Source organism: Mytilus trossulus, chromosome 11 (assembly GCF_036588685.1).
Source record: "Mytilus trossulus isolate FHL-02 chromosome 11, PNRI_Mtr1.1.1.hap1, whole genome shotgun sequence".
NCBI classification, from domain to species: Eukaryota; Metazoa; Mollusca; class Bivalvia; order Mytilida; family Mytilidae; genus Mytilus; species Mytilus trossulus.
Genome location: NC_086383.1, coordinates 4,525,969 through 4,542,546, shown reverse-complemented (window position 1 = coordinate 4,542,546; position 16,578 = coordinate 4,525,969). Strand labels below are relative to the sequence as shown.

The following is a 16,578-nucleotide window of genomic DNA, read 5'->3' as shown; positions in this document are numbered from 1 at the left end:
GTGTTTTTTTTATAAGAATAATCTCTGTATACGAAACTCCTTACGTTTATTAGTTTTATCTGTAGATTTGACTGGGACCGTGAAATTATTTACAAATATCTAGATTGCACAACAAATCTCGAATTAATGCATTTGTCTGTTCTTAAAACAGCTATTTTGAATGTTGCTAATTAACATAACCTTTTTGTGCATTGAAAAAAGCGAAATGGTCTTACGTGCGATGTGTTTATTATGAGTATTCGCAAAAGAAGAGCGTTAACAATACAAACATTACAATTGAGTCTCGAAAACTCCGTACAATATTGGGTTTCTCTTTTATAATGAATTGGTGAGAAGGAAAAGGGCTTTGTTCATTGCTAAAGGCCGTACGGTGACCTAAAGGTGTTGATTTTTGTGTCATTTGATCTCTTTGGAGATGGACGAAAGTACCAGAGGGGGAGTCAAACTCATAGATAGAAAATAAACTGACAACTCCATGGCTAAAAAACAAGACAAAGAGACAATTATATTACAGAAGACACAACGTAGAAAACTAAAGACTAATCAACACAAACCCCACCGAATTTGTCTCATTGACAATCGTACCACATCTTTTATATATGCAACAAATACAAGTGTAAAAACGATAATATAAGGACCGGCTGACTCAGAAGGTCAGCAAACAAAGATAATTCCAAAAATGTTTAATGTAACGAAAACGAAAAATAATATCCAACCAAAAAAGATATCAAACACAATAAAAGCCTTCTGTGGTATTTCCCTTGGTATTACTTAGAATTGTTGAGACCAAACTCATACATAATCTTTTTAGCTTTAATATAAAGTTGAACTTCTTAATTTACTCTTCTTATCTATTAAACATGTTAATCTGTATCATTGTTAGAAAGATTGCAAAATCATTATAAGAAATAACAATCTCTATTTAATTTCGAATTACGAATCAGTGGTATCAGATTTATCGAATTGAAGTAGTATCTGATTTGGTAGCAAAGAAAATGTTTAGTAATAGCACAGTTTTTCTTACAAAATATGTGTGTGTATCATAAAAACTTGTTTGTCGCCCACATTCAGTTTATTGTTTTCTTAAATTTATATCCTTCCTTTAATATGTAGTTTTTTTCAGCATACAGTCATTCCGTAGTTCATTGTGGTATTTGTCGATTGTTCTTCCACTTTTAAAGCACTTTGAATATTGTGACAAACAAATACATAAGATATTTTTCAAAGCTTGATATTTGGGAAAATTGACATTAAATGCATAATGCAGGTAAGACAAGTATTTAGCAACATATTGGATTGTAAAAGATGTGGTATGAATGCCAATGGGACAATTCCCTACAAGAGATCATGTGAAGTAGAAATAACCAACAATGAGAGAATTCTTGCGGCATAGTACGATGCAAAATGTCTCAATATGTAAAGCGTTAATCATTTCAAACGAGAAAAATAATGTTCGATTTATCAAGAAATAAATTATAGCTACAATACTTAACACAAAAGGCATACTCAAAACAGTACAAATATATAAAAGCTACACACGTAAAAATAACATTGAATTTAAGGTTCCCATTACAAATTTGTATATTGTCATTTTGTACACGTCCTCACAGTTAAACATATTCGAGTTACTTTCATATTTGTTTTTTGTTTTCCTATTGTATTTAAAATATGCATTTCCAAAGAAAACATTTGACTCGTGATAGTTTTATATTTAAACTCGTGCATCCATGTTTTACTTCAACAATATCGACTTTAACTATTCGAAAATTAAACGGGATGTTTTATTCCTTCCCAAAATGTCAATCAAACATGCAAGTAGGTCATACATACAATCTGAAATCTATATGGACAATCATGTAGTATGTGTTGATAAAAATGAATATAGAACACTTTAGGACAGCAAAAGGTTTGTCCCTACCTAGTGTTTTGTAGCCATCAAATTCCGAAAGCAGGAACATTTTAATAACAAATTAGATCTTTTCATAGTGATGTTTATATATATTTCAGATTTGTACATGTTGTATGCTCCTAGTTCTTATGATATCAGAAACATTAAATGCAGGTTATTTTAAGTGGATAACCAAAGCTGTTTCGACGCAAAACCTAATGTGTCCACTTTCATATCATGTATTTACTAATTTGAAATTGTGATTTAATCGAACAAATGGGGTCTTGCCACGAAGAATAAAAAGTTACTCAATCCTGAAGTCAAAACATTTTTTTTTCTACTTTCTGTTTGCTATTTTTACTAGGCGACACCACTTCCAGTAAACGTGGTTTCCTTCCACTTTCCTCGATTGATATCCCCAAAAGATGCAAGAAATTGTTTTAAAGTCTATATATATGGTTCAATGCAACATACACCTATAATCGAACAGAAAAAATTGAGTTCAGAAAAAAAATCAGAAAAAAATACACAGTTTTGTTTCCCTCCATGTTTTGGCATGCACCGGAAACTGAAGTTGTCATACAAGACTGATACCAAAAGGCATACTCAAAACAGTACAAATATATGTAGGACTCAATTATATGGTGGGTTCCAAATCTATGGCAGATTCCTAATATATGGCAAATATGACGTCATGCTATCCCAAATCAATGGCAGATATTTTACAATCCTAATCTATGGCAAGTTTTGTAATTTCCTATTCTTTTGGTGGATTTTTATTGTTTTCAAATCAATGGCAAATGTTGTGCAAATGGAAAATAATGCAGTACATGTACGACCAATGACTTGCTTTTAAATGTACGACAACGGGAGCATGCCTTTAAACATTTATGAAATAAACATTCAATAATTGTCAACAAAATAGTGATGGCAACACAAAAACTCGTAAATGATGAATTCATATACCCTGATACAGACTTCAAGATTGAAATGGTATGCCCGTGTAAAAATAGACATTTTCTAATCTGTGTATTCATTAAACCAATTTGAAACAAGAAAGTATTTTTTTTTCTTTATAAAAAAAAATAATGAATAAAAATGAACTGTTTAATTTTCAAATAATATTTAATCGATGAGACATCTTTTTTTATGACGAATTAAATCAAACTGGTATCCGTTAATTTCAGCTTTCACTTAATAAGCTTTGCCAGCCGAAGACAGTACAAATATTTACTACAATATCTTAAAAGTCCCTTAAAAATTCTAAAATATTCTGTACTAAAAAAAGCGGTGTCCTTGTTTAGCGCGGACTTCGACCGGTACAGCATATTTTGTTCCTCTTCTGGATAATAAGTCACATCTTTATGTAAATCATCCTTAAATTGTTGTTGAGGGACATACCCATCATCTAGAATGGTGTTCAAATCTATTGGCTCCGCCATCATTTGCGGCAGCGACAATGTAAAATGGCGTTATTCAATTGTGACTATATATTTTAGATCTGCCATAGATTTGGAGAAAACAAAAATCTGCCATAGATTTGATTTGTTTGACGTTAGTAACGTCAGATTTGCCATAGATTAGGCATCTGCCAAAGATTTGGAACCCGACATATATTTGAGTCCTACACACGCAAAAGCTACACACGCAAAAATAACATTGAATGTAAGGTTCCTATTAAAAATGTGTGTATTGTCATTGTTTACACGTCCTCACAGTTTGACATATTCAAATTAATTTCATATTTGTTTGTTTTCCTATTGCATTTCCAAAGAAAACATCTGACTCCATTTTTTACATCGTCCATCTCGACTTTACCTATTTGAAAATTAAACGGGATGTTTTATTCCTTCCCAAAATGTCAATCAATCATGCAAGTAGGTCATACAAAAAGTCTTAAATCTATATGGAAAATCATATACATGTAATATGTGTTGATAAAAATGAATATAGAACACTTCAGGACAGCAAAAGGTTTGTCCCTACCTAGTATTTCGGTTTTATTTTGATACTACGATTTTGTTTTTTGTCCATGGATTTATGAGTTTTGAACAGCGGTATACTACTGTTGACTTTATTTGTAGCCATCAAATACCGAAGACAGGAATAACAAATCAGACCATTTCGTACTGATGTTTATATCTATTTCAGATTTGTATGCTCCTAGTTCTTGTGATATCAGAGACATCAAATGCAGGTTATTTTAAGTGGATAAAAAAGGCTGTTTCGACGCAAAACCTAATGTGTCCACTTTCTTGCAAGGCGATAACTGGACTTTACGGTCATTTGGAGGTTCCACTGTTATTAAATGTTGTGCATCCCAATCACTTCCCATTTGGTCGATCGGGAAATTTACAAGTTCAATTTGTGAACTAAATCTCAAAAACAGTGTTGGAACTAATCATTGCTCTAAGAATACAATATTTTATAAGATTATATATACAAATTCAGATATGACATCTATTCCGAAGTGTCTACTGCATTCAAATCAGACTGTTGTGATAGATTTTAAACGCAATAAAATTGAAAATATAACTGGATCAGATTTTGAATGCTTTCCATTCCTGGATACATTGGATTTGTCATATAATAAAATCTCAAATTTGGAAAATACAACTTTCTTCAAACTGAAGAATCTGAGGAAATTAGATTTATCATATAATGACATACAGTATATAGAGCCAAGAACATTTAGTTACCGACCCGGGTCGCTCCTATTTATCAATCTTCGTGAAAACAAACTTATAAGTGTTGACGTTACAAATGTATTAGTTGGTTACTGGTTTTCTAAACTTTATCTCGACTTCAATCAAATATCGAAATTAACAAACAAATTACACTGGAAAATGGAACATGCCACTGGTGGCGGAGATATATTTATGAGTCATAATAAAATCTCGCACTTACCAAATATGTCAGATATTGGATTTACCCGTCGTTCAATTGTAAAAATTATATCTTTCAAGTACAGCTTTCGTTTGGGACATAACCCTTGGTTTTGTGATTGCAGGTTTTCTTGGTTTGTTCCTATATTAAGATTGGCCAGAAATAATTTTGACGTAGGAGGTCGGACGGTATGCAAATATCCTATCAGTTTGAGAGGAAAATTGGCAGTTAATGTACCAGAGGACCTTTTTATATGCAATATATCAGTAAAACAAAAATGTCCACTTAGCTGTAACTGTTTTGAACAACCTTCAAGAAAACGTGTTGTTGTGAATTGTAGTCGTAGTAAAAAGTACGAAATTCCAAGTGCATTCCCTCAACAGTCTAATTTAGATATTGATTTGAGTCACAACTTAATAACGATTCTCGAATACAGAGCATATCTAAATCGCACGGTCGCGATCGATTTATCATTTAATAAAATCAAAATTATAGATCCTCTCGTCTATGGAATTGAAACACTGAAACTTATCAACGTTGAAAATAATCAAATAACAGACCTTCATCGAAATATACAGTTAATGAAAAATGGAAGGAAAGTTTTCATAGGCAACATTACAGTTGAGAATTCCTGTAGAAAGAAATGGATTGCAAATTGGTTGGAATATCAGAACAGGTTATTGGTTAGACCTGATCGGATCGTATGTCGACAGAGAAACGAAGAGTTAATATCATTTTATATGACCGATAACTGTAGTTTTCGAAAGAAGTATTTAGCATACGAGAAATATCTAATTGTGGGTTCATTTCTAATCATACTTATAGCTACATTAACGCGAATAATTTTTAAATACGAAATATACTTACTTTTAAGGAAATTCAGACATAGATTTAAGTTAAATGTTATCAACCCTGTCGAGCAGTCGTCTTTATTTGATATTTATATGTCATTCAGTGAAGACAAAGAAGACATCAGACAATGGATGATAGGTGTCTTAACGACACATCTTGAAACAATTGGTTTTAAAGTTTGTTTACCGCCAAGAGATTTTGATTTGGGTGGAGTCCATGTTGATCAAATAATGACTCACACCGCTAGCTCAAAAAATTATGTAGTTGTGTTGAGTGATGATTATTTAAAAACACAATACCAAGTTATTGAATGGGGTCATATCTGGAACAATTACAAACGTAACATTAACAGTAACATTTTAGTCATTAATTATGACATGTTACACAGTAAAAACATCAAAGATCAAATATTAAAAGCTTTTCTGAGACTTCATTTTTCCATTGACTTTAGTAACTTTGATAAACAATGATTGACGAAAATAGAAAACGAACTTAGAGTCAAAGTTCCGTGTTGAAGGCCGTACCTTGACCTATAATGGTTTTCTTTTATAAATTGTTAATTGGATGGAGAGTTGTCTTATTGACACTCATACCACATCTTTATATATCTATTTGGTGTAAGAGATGAAATGTTGTTATATCTTTAACATTTGCAATTAATGTAGCATTTTTATTGCCTGAATTATGTTATGAATAGAAAGTGGTTTTATGTTAACGCTAATGAGACAGTTGTTTTTGTTGAGTTTTTTTTTCATTTTCAATTGTTTATTTTGTTTTTTACGTTTAGGTTTTTTGTTTTTTATAATAGATTTGATTTACTTTCATCACTAAAGGCCGAACAGTAACCTAAAACTGTTTTTGATCAACTTTATTTGTTACATAGTAAATAGTTATCTCATTGACAATTTCATCAGATTTTTAAAGACAGATTAGGAACTTTCTTATATGATCTACCGAATGAGACTTTCAACTGAGTTTGTACTAACATTAGCAACACGACGTATCCCACTTGTGGACACAGGTTCTGTTTCCCCTTCAAAAGTACATAAGATCAATCATAGTGTTTAGAAAGTTTCATGTTGCTTAGTCTTTGTTTTTTATGTAATGTTTTTTTGTACTGTTCTTTGTCTGTTTGCTGTTTTCTTCTTTAGCCTTGGAGTTGGCAGTTTGTTTTTTACGTTGTAGTTTTATGGTCACTCTGATATAAAAGAGGGACGAAAGATACCAGAAGGACAGAAAACTCATCAATCGAAAATAAACTGACAACGCCATGGCTAAAAATGTAAAAGACAAACCGACAAAAAATAGTACACATGACACAACATAAAAAATACAGAACAGGCAACACGAACCCCACCAAAACAATGTATGATCTTAGGTGATCTGGAATGGTGAGCAGATCCTCCTCCACATGTGGCATCCTTCGCCTGTTGTTAAGCCTGCTGAGACTATTCTGAGATCTCCAAATATTGTTTAGTTAAGCTGATTTGAAATGATTGTTAAATAACCACAAAACACGCTCATGTTAACAAATGTCACCGTAAGACCTTTAACAATAAAATCTTAACGTATAGTAAGATATAAAAGTTATCAATTTGACATAAGTAACATCACAGAAATACTGATCTCCGAGGATAATTCAAAACGGAATGCTGCTGTTCAAATGGTAAAATCAAAAGCTCAAACACATCGAACGAATGTAAAACAACTCTCATATTTCTGACTTGGTACAGGCGGTATTTATGTAGAAAATGGGGTTCGAACCTGGTGTTATAGCTAGCTTAACCTCTCACTTGTATGAAAGTCGTATCAAATTCCATTATATCACGATGCGTGAAAACAAAGATGATTTGTGTAAAAATGTTGAAAACAGAGGTACACTATTGTGTTATAATCTTATTCTCTATAAGACCAAACTTTTTAACAAAAGTGTTTGCTTTACAGTCGAATTTGATACGACTGCCATACAAGTGAGAGATTTAGATAGCTATCAAACCAGGTTCGACCCACCAGTGTCTACATAATAAAATGCCTGTAGCAAGTCAGGAATATGACAGTTGTTGTCCACTCGTTTTATGGGTTGTCTATTCTATTGATTTTGCCATTTGAAGAGGGACTTTTAGTTTTGAATTTTCCTCGGAGTTCAGCACTTTTGTGATTTTACTATTTACTAAAAACTGTTGAATATATACATTGTTAAACATTTTGTGTAAATACAAATAATGTGTAACGCGATACTTGAGCGAACACGTGATTGTACTCGGAAATCAGAACTTATCACAAAATGAAATGAAATGAAATGTTACAAGATTCAGCCCAATATTAATTATTGTAATGTCCTGAACCAAATAAGGAAATGGAAATTGTTATCTTATAGTTCGTTTATGTGTGTTGTGCATTGTCGTTTGGTTTTTGTTTGCAAATTAGCGTTTCTAATGTTTCGTTGTATTCCTCTTATATTTGATGTGCTTCCCTAATTTTTAGTTTGTAACCTGGATTTATTTTCTCTTGGACGGTTTATGACTTTTGGTCAGCTGTATACTAATGTTGACTTTATTTATAAGAATTACATTGTGTTACACTTTTATCTCACGAAACAAACAGTTTGTTGTCTCACTGAAAATCATACCACATCTTCTGTTTTAGTACGAATCAAACTCCATCTGTCACTCACTCAGATTTTAGCTGTAATAAGCTTAACATGACAGATTGTTTTACAAGCCTTTTTTCTAATGCAGTGTACAGTTGTTTTTTCAATTTTATTTTACATATTTTTCATTATAAGAAATGTTATTTTGTTCACGTCTTTGAATTGTAGACTGTTGACTAGTTGTTCAACATGGTAATTACCAATATACATTATGGTTTGGTTGCTGAAAGAAAATAATACGAAATAAAAATGTGAATGTTCTTTTTAAAGGGTATTGTTATTTGTATCAATCAAAGGTTTTTATCAATTAATATTATGCATAGCTATAGGCCTTTAATAACAAAAAAAAATAATAAAAATGATAATATTAGTTCACTCTTGTGTGTGTCATTTGATTTGAAACGGACCACTGGTATACACAAATGACATTGATTTCGGCTTGGTATTCATAGTAAGAGCTTTTCCAAAATTAATGGTATGGATAGGGAAGGAAGGCACTTTTATTCAAATTTGATGGGTGGTTGTTATTTAAGAAAGATTGCTTGAACATTTAAATGAACTATCCTATTTAAAATGTATGCATGGGGGTCAAAAATAAAGTGCCTTCCTTCTACCCCCTATTACACTTAATTTTGGAACAGACCTTAGTGTATTGACTTGATGTGTTATGGAAATAATGACATTAACATCATAACAAAACATATTTATTCATATTTTAAAATGCGCAACGTTTGTGTAGTAATTAATGTTTTGTCAAAGTATTTATATACATTGGTGAGGACAAATGTGAAAATGTGTAGGCCTCATGTTTGTTGTGGGGTTCTTTGCTTTAGAGGCGTTGGCTTCAAATCGTTTTTTTTAACAGATTACATGACTTAATCTGTATCATTTATTTTATACTAAATCGAAAATATAAAGTATAACGGTTTATATGTACACATGATACAGTAACACAATGAAGCAGTCACCAAAGGATTAAATCAAAGACTGAGTGTTTTTCATGACAGACACTATTTCAGATTCATCATCAAATTATTTTCAATTTCAAGTTTCTTTTCGTACAAAAATGCACGAATTTGTAAGACAGTATCATATCATGATGTTGTTGTTGTTGTTGTATGGCTACTTACCACTACAAATAGAATAGTCACAAATTGGACAGAAATCCATGTCATATGACTGGCAATCTGCTGGACATGTGGCACCATCATACGGGGGACAGCCTAATGAAATAAAAAAAAAACGTATATTCGTTAGAGGTATAAATGACAGTTTCCTATTGTAACATGAATGCTGTTAATTTCATTTAATGTTATGAACTCTAGCTGTTCTATATTAAATGAGTGAGAGAAAAAAGACCTAAAGTCTCGTGAGGTGTTGTCAGTCATACCACATCTTTGTTTTCTTGTTAAAGAACTTTTCAGCATTTGATTAGTAAATATGTATTTATAATTTTGATTTGCATTTCAAGTAGTGTTCTTGTCTTTCATTTTAAAGTTCATCCTTTGAAATGTAATACAAATTTCACAGTCATAAAGTCTGCAGACCTTAATTATGAAAATGATGGTGAGATCAAAAATATAAAAAAAACGCGAAGCCGAATGTTGCACAGGGTATTTAATTATACCAGCCGTTCAGTCGATAAGTGTGACGATTATAAAAATTGTGAAGTTATCTTCGATAAAATCTCTTTATGTTTGGAATTTTTCAAAGTATGGAAGAACCTCCGTAGCAAAAGATTAAAAGGTATGGTGTTTGTTTTTTTGCTTTAGCCGGCATGCATTTCTGCTGATATGGTATACATCTCTTCCTTTCCAATCAGTCCGATCTATCTTCGTAAAATCAAATCAAGATAGGCAGTGTGAAAGCAACTTCATTTATATGTTTCACCTTATTATTATAACCTTTAATATGAATACTAAAGAGATGTTACATTATCTAAGTATCAGCAAATACGTCTAAGAGATGAAATTGTAACTGATTAATTTTTATTTTAATAATTTATCTTTTATTTTCATAAACAATAGAATGCGTCATTATCTTACATTTTCTAAATTTTGTGCTGTTTTCACACTTCTTAAGCGGTGTGAGATGATATTTCTCCTCACAAGTGAAAAATTGTGGCGCTAAATTTTCTTGGTTTCTTCTGTTATAGCCTATTGTGGCGTCACGAAAAAAGGCGACCATGATTAATGATGTCGCATAAAAATTACACAACTGTCTTCAAATCTTTGATAAGGAAGGGTAAAAATCATAAGAGAAACAGATTCTACCACTATATTTCGTGTATTACAGTATTTCTCCACTCTCAACAGATAAACTTTTAAATATTCAAAAAGCTCGGCAAAGTTCGCACTTTAAATATTAAAACTTAACTGTCTCAGGTGGAGAACTATCGTAACACACCTGTTGCAGTTGTGGAATCTATATTTTAATTTATCCATGTGTTTGATGCATGATATTGTTACTATCAGTTAATTTTGACAAAAAGTGTCTTTCGGTATCTTATTTAAATATTTCCAAACAAATATTTCAGATCCTCATTTGAATACTGACCTGGCGTTGTTGTTTTGAGGATAATGATTGCCATCGGTGTTGTAACTTTATTTTTGACTACTGTGTCAGTATTTGTAACAACTGTAGGTGGCGTTGGTCCGGCGGTATTTCCAAGCATTGTTGGTGGTGTCGGTCCAGCAGTACTTCCTGGCATTGTAGGTGGCGTAGGTCCAGCACGTGTTGTTTGAGCATGCGTAGTTGGAGGTATCGTTGGAGGAGTTGGTCCTGGACGATGTGTTTTCACCATTTTATGTGTTGTAGATGGCGCCTTGGTCGTTGGTGGGATGGTTGGAGGTGTTGGTCTAGGTCGGTGAGTTCTATTAATTTTATGTGCTGTAGATGGCGCTTTGGTCGTTGGTGGGATGGTTGGAGGTGTTGGACCGGGACGGTGTGTTCTATGAATTTTATGAACGGCTGTTGTTGGTTTTGGTGTTGTGCTTGTAGGCTTGTTGGTCGTTGGTTTCGGTCTCTGAGTTGTTATTATTTTCTGTACAGGATTGGTCCTGTGGATATGATGATGATGGGGTGTAGGTGTTGGTTTGTGGGTCGTTGTCGGTTTTTGTGTAGTCGTAAGTTTTTGGGTCGTTGTCGGTTTTGTTGTAGTTGTAGGCTTTTGGGTCGTTGTCGGTTTTGGTGTAGTTGTGGGCTTTTGTGTTGTAGTCGGTTTCTTTGTAGTTGTGGGTCTTTGGGTTGTAGTCGGTTTCGGTGTAGTCATACGTTTAGTAGTATGCATTTTAACAGCTGATGTTGACGCATGAGCACTGCTTGATAATTGTTTGTTTGAATTGTTACTATTATTAGCTGTATTTGAACTTTGGTTGGTATTTTGATTAGATGTACTATTCTTTGAAGCTGCATTTTGATTTGCTATATTTGAATTAGAATTTACGTTCTGTGCGGTTTGTTTGTTGTTATTTGACATTTGATTTGCTGTATTGCTGGTATTTGTATTCGTTGCCGCAGAGTTTTTGTTTAAAGAGTTTGCTGAATTCGCAGTATTTGTGTTAGAAGAAGAATTGCTTGTATTTGTACTGTTCTTGCCAGAACTGCTGTTTCTTTGGTCGCCTGAATTGGAATTTTTATTTTTGGCTCCACTATTGTTCGTGCTTGATTGCAAAGCATTGTTGCTACTACCGGAATTATTAGCTGACGAATTGAGTTTACCAGAGTTATTATCATTAGACTGTGTAGTACTGTTGCTTCTATTTGAGTTATTACTAGAAGAGGTCTGTTTTCCATTGTTATTCAGACTGTTGTTGGTAGTACTACTGTGTGTTTCAGTGTGTGTACTAGTATGTGAACTGGTATTGTTTCCTCCCTTTCCACCATGACCATTCGTGCCATTAGTAGTTGTACTGCTGCTAGTAGAACTACTACTGCTGCTGCTGCTGCTTGAACTACTGCTTGAACTACTTGAACTAGATGAATGTTTACCTCCATGACCCCCTGCGCCACCGGTATGTGTTTCTGTGTGTGTATTACTTGTATGAGACTCCGTATGTATGGTACCCCCATTAGACCCATTAGTATTTCCTTTAGTGCCATTATGACCACTGGTTCCATTGTTATTAGTAGTATTACTTGTTTGACTACCATTTTGGTCGGTATTAGTTACAGTGTGTGTACTGTTGTTTCCATTACTCCCATTGCCGCCGGTGTGTTTCCCACCGTTAGTATGGGTTTCAGTATGTGAACTGCTGGTATGTGTCTCAGTATGACTCGTTGTTCCATTGTTTCCATTACCATTCTTATATCCGGAAGTTCCGCCATTATTCGAGGATGAACTGGGAAACTAAGATTCTCAGAATCTGGTTGATTGAGAATATGAATTCCCTTGCCAACAAGCCTGCCAGAACAAGTGTATTTTTGTTGTTTCCTGTTGTCGTCGACAGTATTTCATACACGGTCGTCGTCGCCAATGTTGTTATTTCTGTCGTTGTCGGCACAACTGTTTCAGCCGTCGTTGGTTATTTTGTTGTATGTGCAATTCTCGTCGTTTCTATACACATAACAAAACTAATAAATATAATATCAGAGACATATAATGCTCTCTCTTGTGATATTATTATAACCATTTATAAACTGAATTCTCAATTATTTATTCGGTTATCTATCTTTGCATACGTAAATATATTTGTCATGCTTGTGATCTTACTTTTCATTGATAAGCTCCTGTTTTAACGAATGTTTATCTTTATGTTCATTGTTTCTTTTCACTTTCTATTCTCTAATTTAAGTATCTTTTTTTTTGGTGTTTTGTCAATTAAAACTAATATTCTAAATATCTAGAATATCGTTTATTTATTCATCGTGCATTATTCTGTTATTGTTTTTTTCCCAGTTTATCAGTCATTAATTCATTTATTTTATTTTTTTTTATTTGTCAACTAGGTTTGATAGTTTTATTTTTTTGTTAACTTATTTCTTTGATAAAGTTAGATAACTCTTAAAAAATTTCATCGAATTGCTTCGATCAAAACTAGCCAAACAATTCTGAGGATGAAACAAACAATTTAGAAAATTAATGTTGTCGATATTTATTTTTGTTACAAAGGAGAAGCAAGTATGTGATATAGCGAATTATAGCTTGGATACAGTTAGTTCCTTGTAACAGCAATACAAGAAGTAAAGTAGTTAAGTTAAATGAGAACATTTTTGAATCATGATTTCCAGCCCATAATGATTTTAAAATTAACATACATTTTGTATCTGAGATACAACTAGCAGAAACTTATTTTTTGTAATAGTCAGAATCATCGAGGGTCCTTAAACTCATGTCATCTTGGCATAAAACTATGGATGGTTAAATGAGGCGAAAGGCTGCGTTTCGGTTCATACCTGAGATGAGGAATACACAGGTTTTGTCAGTAGATGAACTTCTGTAGTCACGAGTGTTAAAATAAAGTCCTAAACATGAATAAGTTGATATCCATTTCATGAACTGCACATTTAAGTTATAGTTTAAAGCATTATCAGTGGCGGATCCAGAAATTTTCACAAGAGAGGGCCCGATATCGTCACGCCTCAGTGATTCCCTATATAAACAACCCATGTTTTTCTCAAAGGGGGGACCCCTGCCCCCCTTCCCCCCTAAATCCGCCTCTGATTACCATAAATTCTTGTATCGGACAATTGCTGGCAATTGAAGATTTAAGTCATCTCAATATACAGATTGTTTTTACAATTCTTTTCACCTTTTTTCAACAAAAACCGTCATAATTCCGACCCAACAATTTGATGCATGCGCCAATTACTAATCTAGTTGCTTTTGTTGTTAGTTTTCGAATGGACGCACAATACATGTACATCCCTCAAATAAAAGACGTTTTCTCGTATTGTTATCACTCACAGTTTTACATAATTTACAATTAAGAATGAAAGTAAAATACACATTTGATGTTATATATACACGTTTCAATGGCTATAAATGTTTTAGTTCTCAGGTGAGTTTTAATTCCCCCAGGGTATCACCAGCCCAGTAATCAGCACTTCTGTATATTTGAATTACTATGGCTTTTCTACCTTAGCAGTATATTACTTTAGCTGTATTTGGCAAAACTTTAAGGAATGTTGGTCCTCAATGCCCTTCAACTTCGTACTGTATTTGCTCTATTTAACTTTTTTGGATTCTTGCGTCACTGATGAGTCTTTTGTGGACGATACTCGCGTCTGGTGTAAATTCAATCCTGGTATACATGATGAGTTTGTTTACAACGTCTGAGTCACTGACAACTCTACAACAGATTTATCCATCGAATCACTAGCAATGATGGTGATACAAGGCTGTGTACATTGTGTTTATATATATATATATATGTCGTGTACATTTTAATATTTTGTACAGGTTATCATACAAGTAATTACTCATACAAAGTTTTTTTACAAGTAATAACCTGTACAAAATAACAACATGTACACGATATATATATATATAAATAATTAATAAACTTATATTAATAAACATACATATAAACAGTTAGTTTTTGTTTTACTTATTAAAATGACCTAAACTGTATGTTGTTGCGGTCTCTGAAAATCATTCGTTTTCTTTTAATCCCCGATATGAATTATCTTAAGCGATCGATTACGTAAACTGAATAAACGGATAAACAAATTATCCTGGTAAATTTATTGTAAAGTACTCATCCAGATCATCTCTACTAATGTTCGTTTTAAAACAAGGAGATGAGAAGCCACTTATCATAAGTGTAAGGTACTTGTATCAATTGTATTAAAAGGAAATCGAAACACAATTTGAATGTTCACACCAAATGACGTGTATTTTACAAGTGTTTACAATAATTGTCATGCGATTATCACAACTATTTAAATTTAATTTGGTATCATCTCAATACCGATTGTATTTCCTTATACATAAGATTAGTTCAGACGTTTAAACTACACGTAGGAGTAATGTAAATGTTCATTGCATAGAAATGAAATGAAAATGGCTATGTTTATATCCATACCATTTAGCATTGATTTTTTAAAGAGGTTGTAAATACGTTATCAATATATTTTTCATTCAAAATTCCTTTAAGAAAATTTCTTTATCCGAAGTGAAATAAAATATGATATTTCAATTAAAAATAAGGGTTCGAGTTTTTTAAGAAATGTTTTATGTTTTTGAAAAATATTTTTGTACTTATGTTTCAGCTTTAGGTAAACAAAAATTCGTTTTTGCTCCCCAACAAACAAACACAAATGAATGGTAGGTACCTCAGGAAAACCTCACGGATGTGTAAATATATGTATACCCTAGTCTTCCGTCAACCGTCGGTCAAATCCTTGTCAAATGCATTTCTTCATTTGCATGTGCGGAATGTATACAAACACGATGGTTTTCTGATTAAAACTTGTTATGTTTAGATACATTGGCATGTTGTCGTCGTAAAGATCAATGGATAACATTGCAACTCAACCTAGCGGAAATGGAAGGTTTTACATGGACCGACCAGTCTTTCATTGCTGATATATTGCAGATTACAGAATATAAATCAAAAAAGGAAACACAACTTCCTGGTAAACAAAGTATTGATTGTTATAAATCGACGAGACGTACAACTTCCAATTTCCAAAGTAAAGAACACATTGAAAGAGTTGGTATTGCTTTGTTTCATAAAAAAAAAAGAATGACCAACGCAGATACAAGTATCTTATATAAAGGAGAAACATCTTACTTTGTAAAGGAGTACCTGCATACGGTGTATATATCTCCCAATTGATACGATATTCCCATGCATGTATTTCCTATCATGATTGTCTTGATAGAGGGTTGCTGCTCTCAAGGAAGCTATTTTACCAAGAGTTCCAAATTGTGAAGTTGAAATCAACCCTTCGTTAAATTTACGGACGCCATCATGAGTTGCTTGACCGTGATGGAATAACCGTTTCACAAATGATATCGGATATGTTCCTTACTTCGTAACTACAATCCGCTTCCCTTTCATGAATGTGACATACCGAATAAGACTATTTTCCGGATTTGTTAAACATAAACAACACGATGGATGCCATATGTGGAGCAGGATCTGTGGTGTAAATAGTTATCAAAGGTACCAGGATTATAATACAATACGCCAGACGCGCGTTTCGTCTACATCAGACTCATCACTGACGCTCGTATCAAAACAGTCATAAAACCGGGAAGTGAATGTATACAAGATAAGAATGATGACTCAGATATGATGTGTTTCAACAAGTAAAACGTTTAAGAGCATTGAGGATCCAAATTTTCTAAAAGTTG

The 16,578-nt window shown here is 33.0% G+C and overlaps 2 protein-coding genes across 2 annotated transcripts; one reads left to right on the top strand and one right to left on the bottom strand.

Annotated features, from left to right (window-relative positions):
- The first annotated feature begins 1,128 nt into the window (after window positions 1–1,128).
- LOC134691596 (protein toll-like) lies at window positions 1,129–6,096 on the top strand. The gene is made up of 2 exons (XM_063552163.1): window positions 1,129–1,267; window positions 4,040–6,096. Exon 2 carries the CDS (start codon window positions 4,342–4,344, stop codon window positions 6,094–6,096), a length of 1,755 nt encoding a protein of 584 aa, XP_063408233.1. The 5' UTR covers window positions 1,129–1,267; window positions 4,040–4,341.
- A 2,389-nt stretch (window positions 6,097–8,485) lies between these two features.
- Window positions 8,486–14,049, bottom strand: LOC134691595 (uncharacterized protein DDB_G0271670-like). Its single transcript, XM_063552162.1, has 4 exons — window positions 14,027–14,049; window positions 10,833–12,616; window positions 9,407–9,499; window positions 8,486–8,499 (listed from the first exon to the last, which is right to left on the bottom strand). Exons 1-4 carry the CDS (start codon window positions 14,047–14,049, stop codon window positions 8,486–8,488), a joined length of 1,914 nt encoding a protein of 637 aa, XP_063408232.1.
- Between the last annotated feature and the right edge of the window lie 2,529 nt (window positions 14,050–16,578).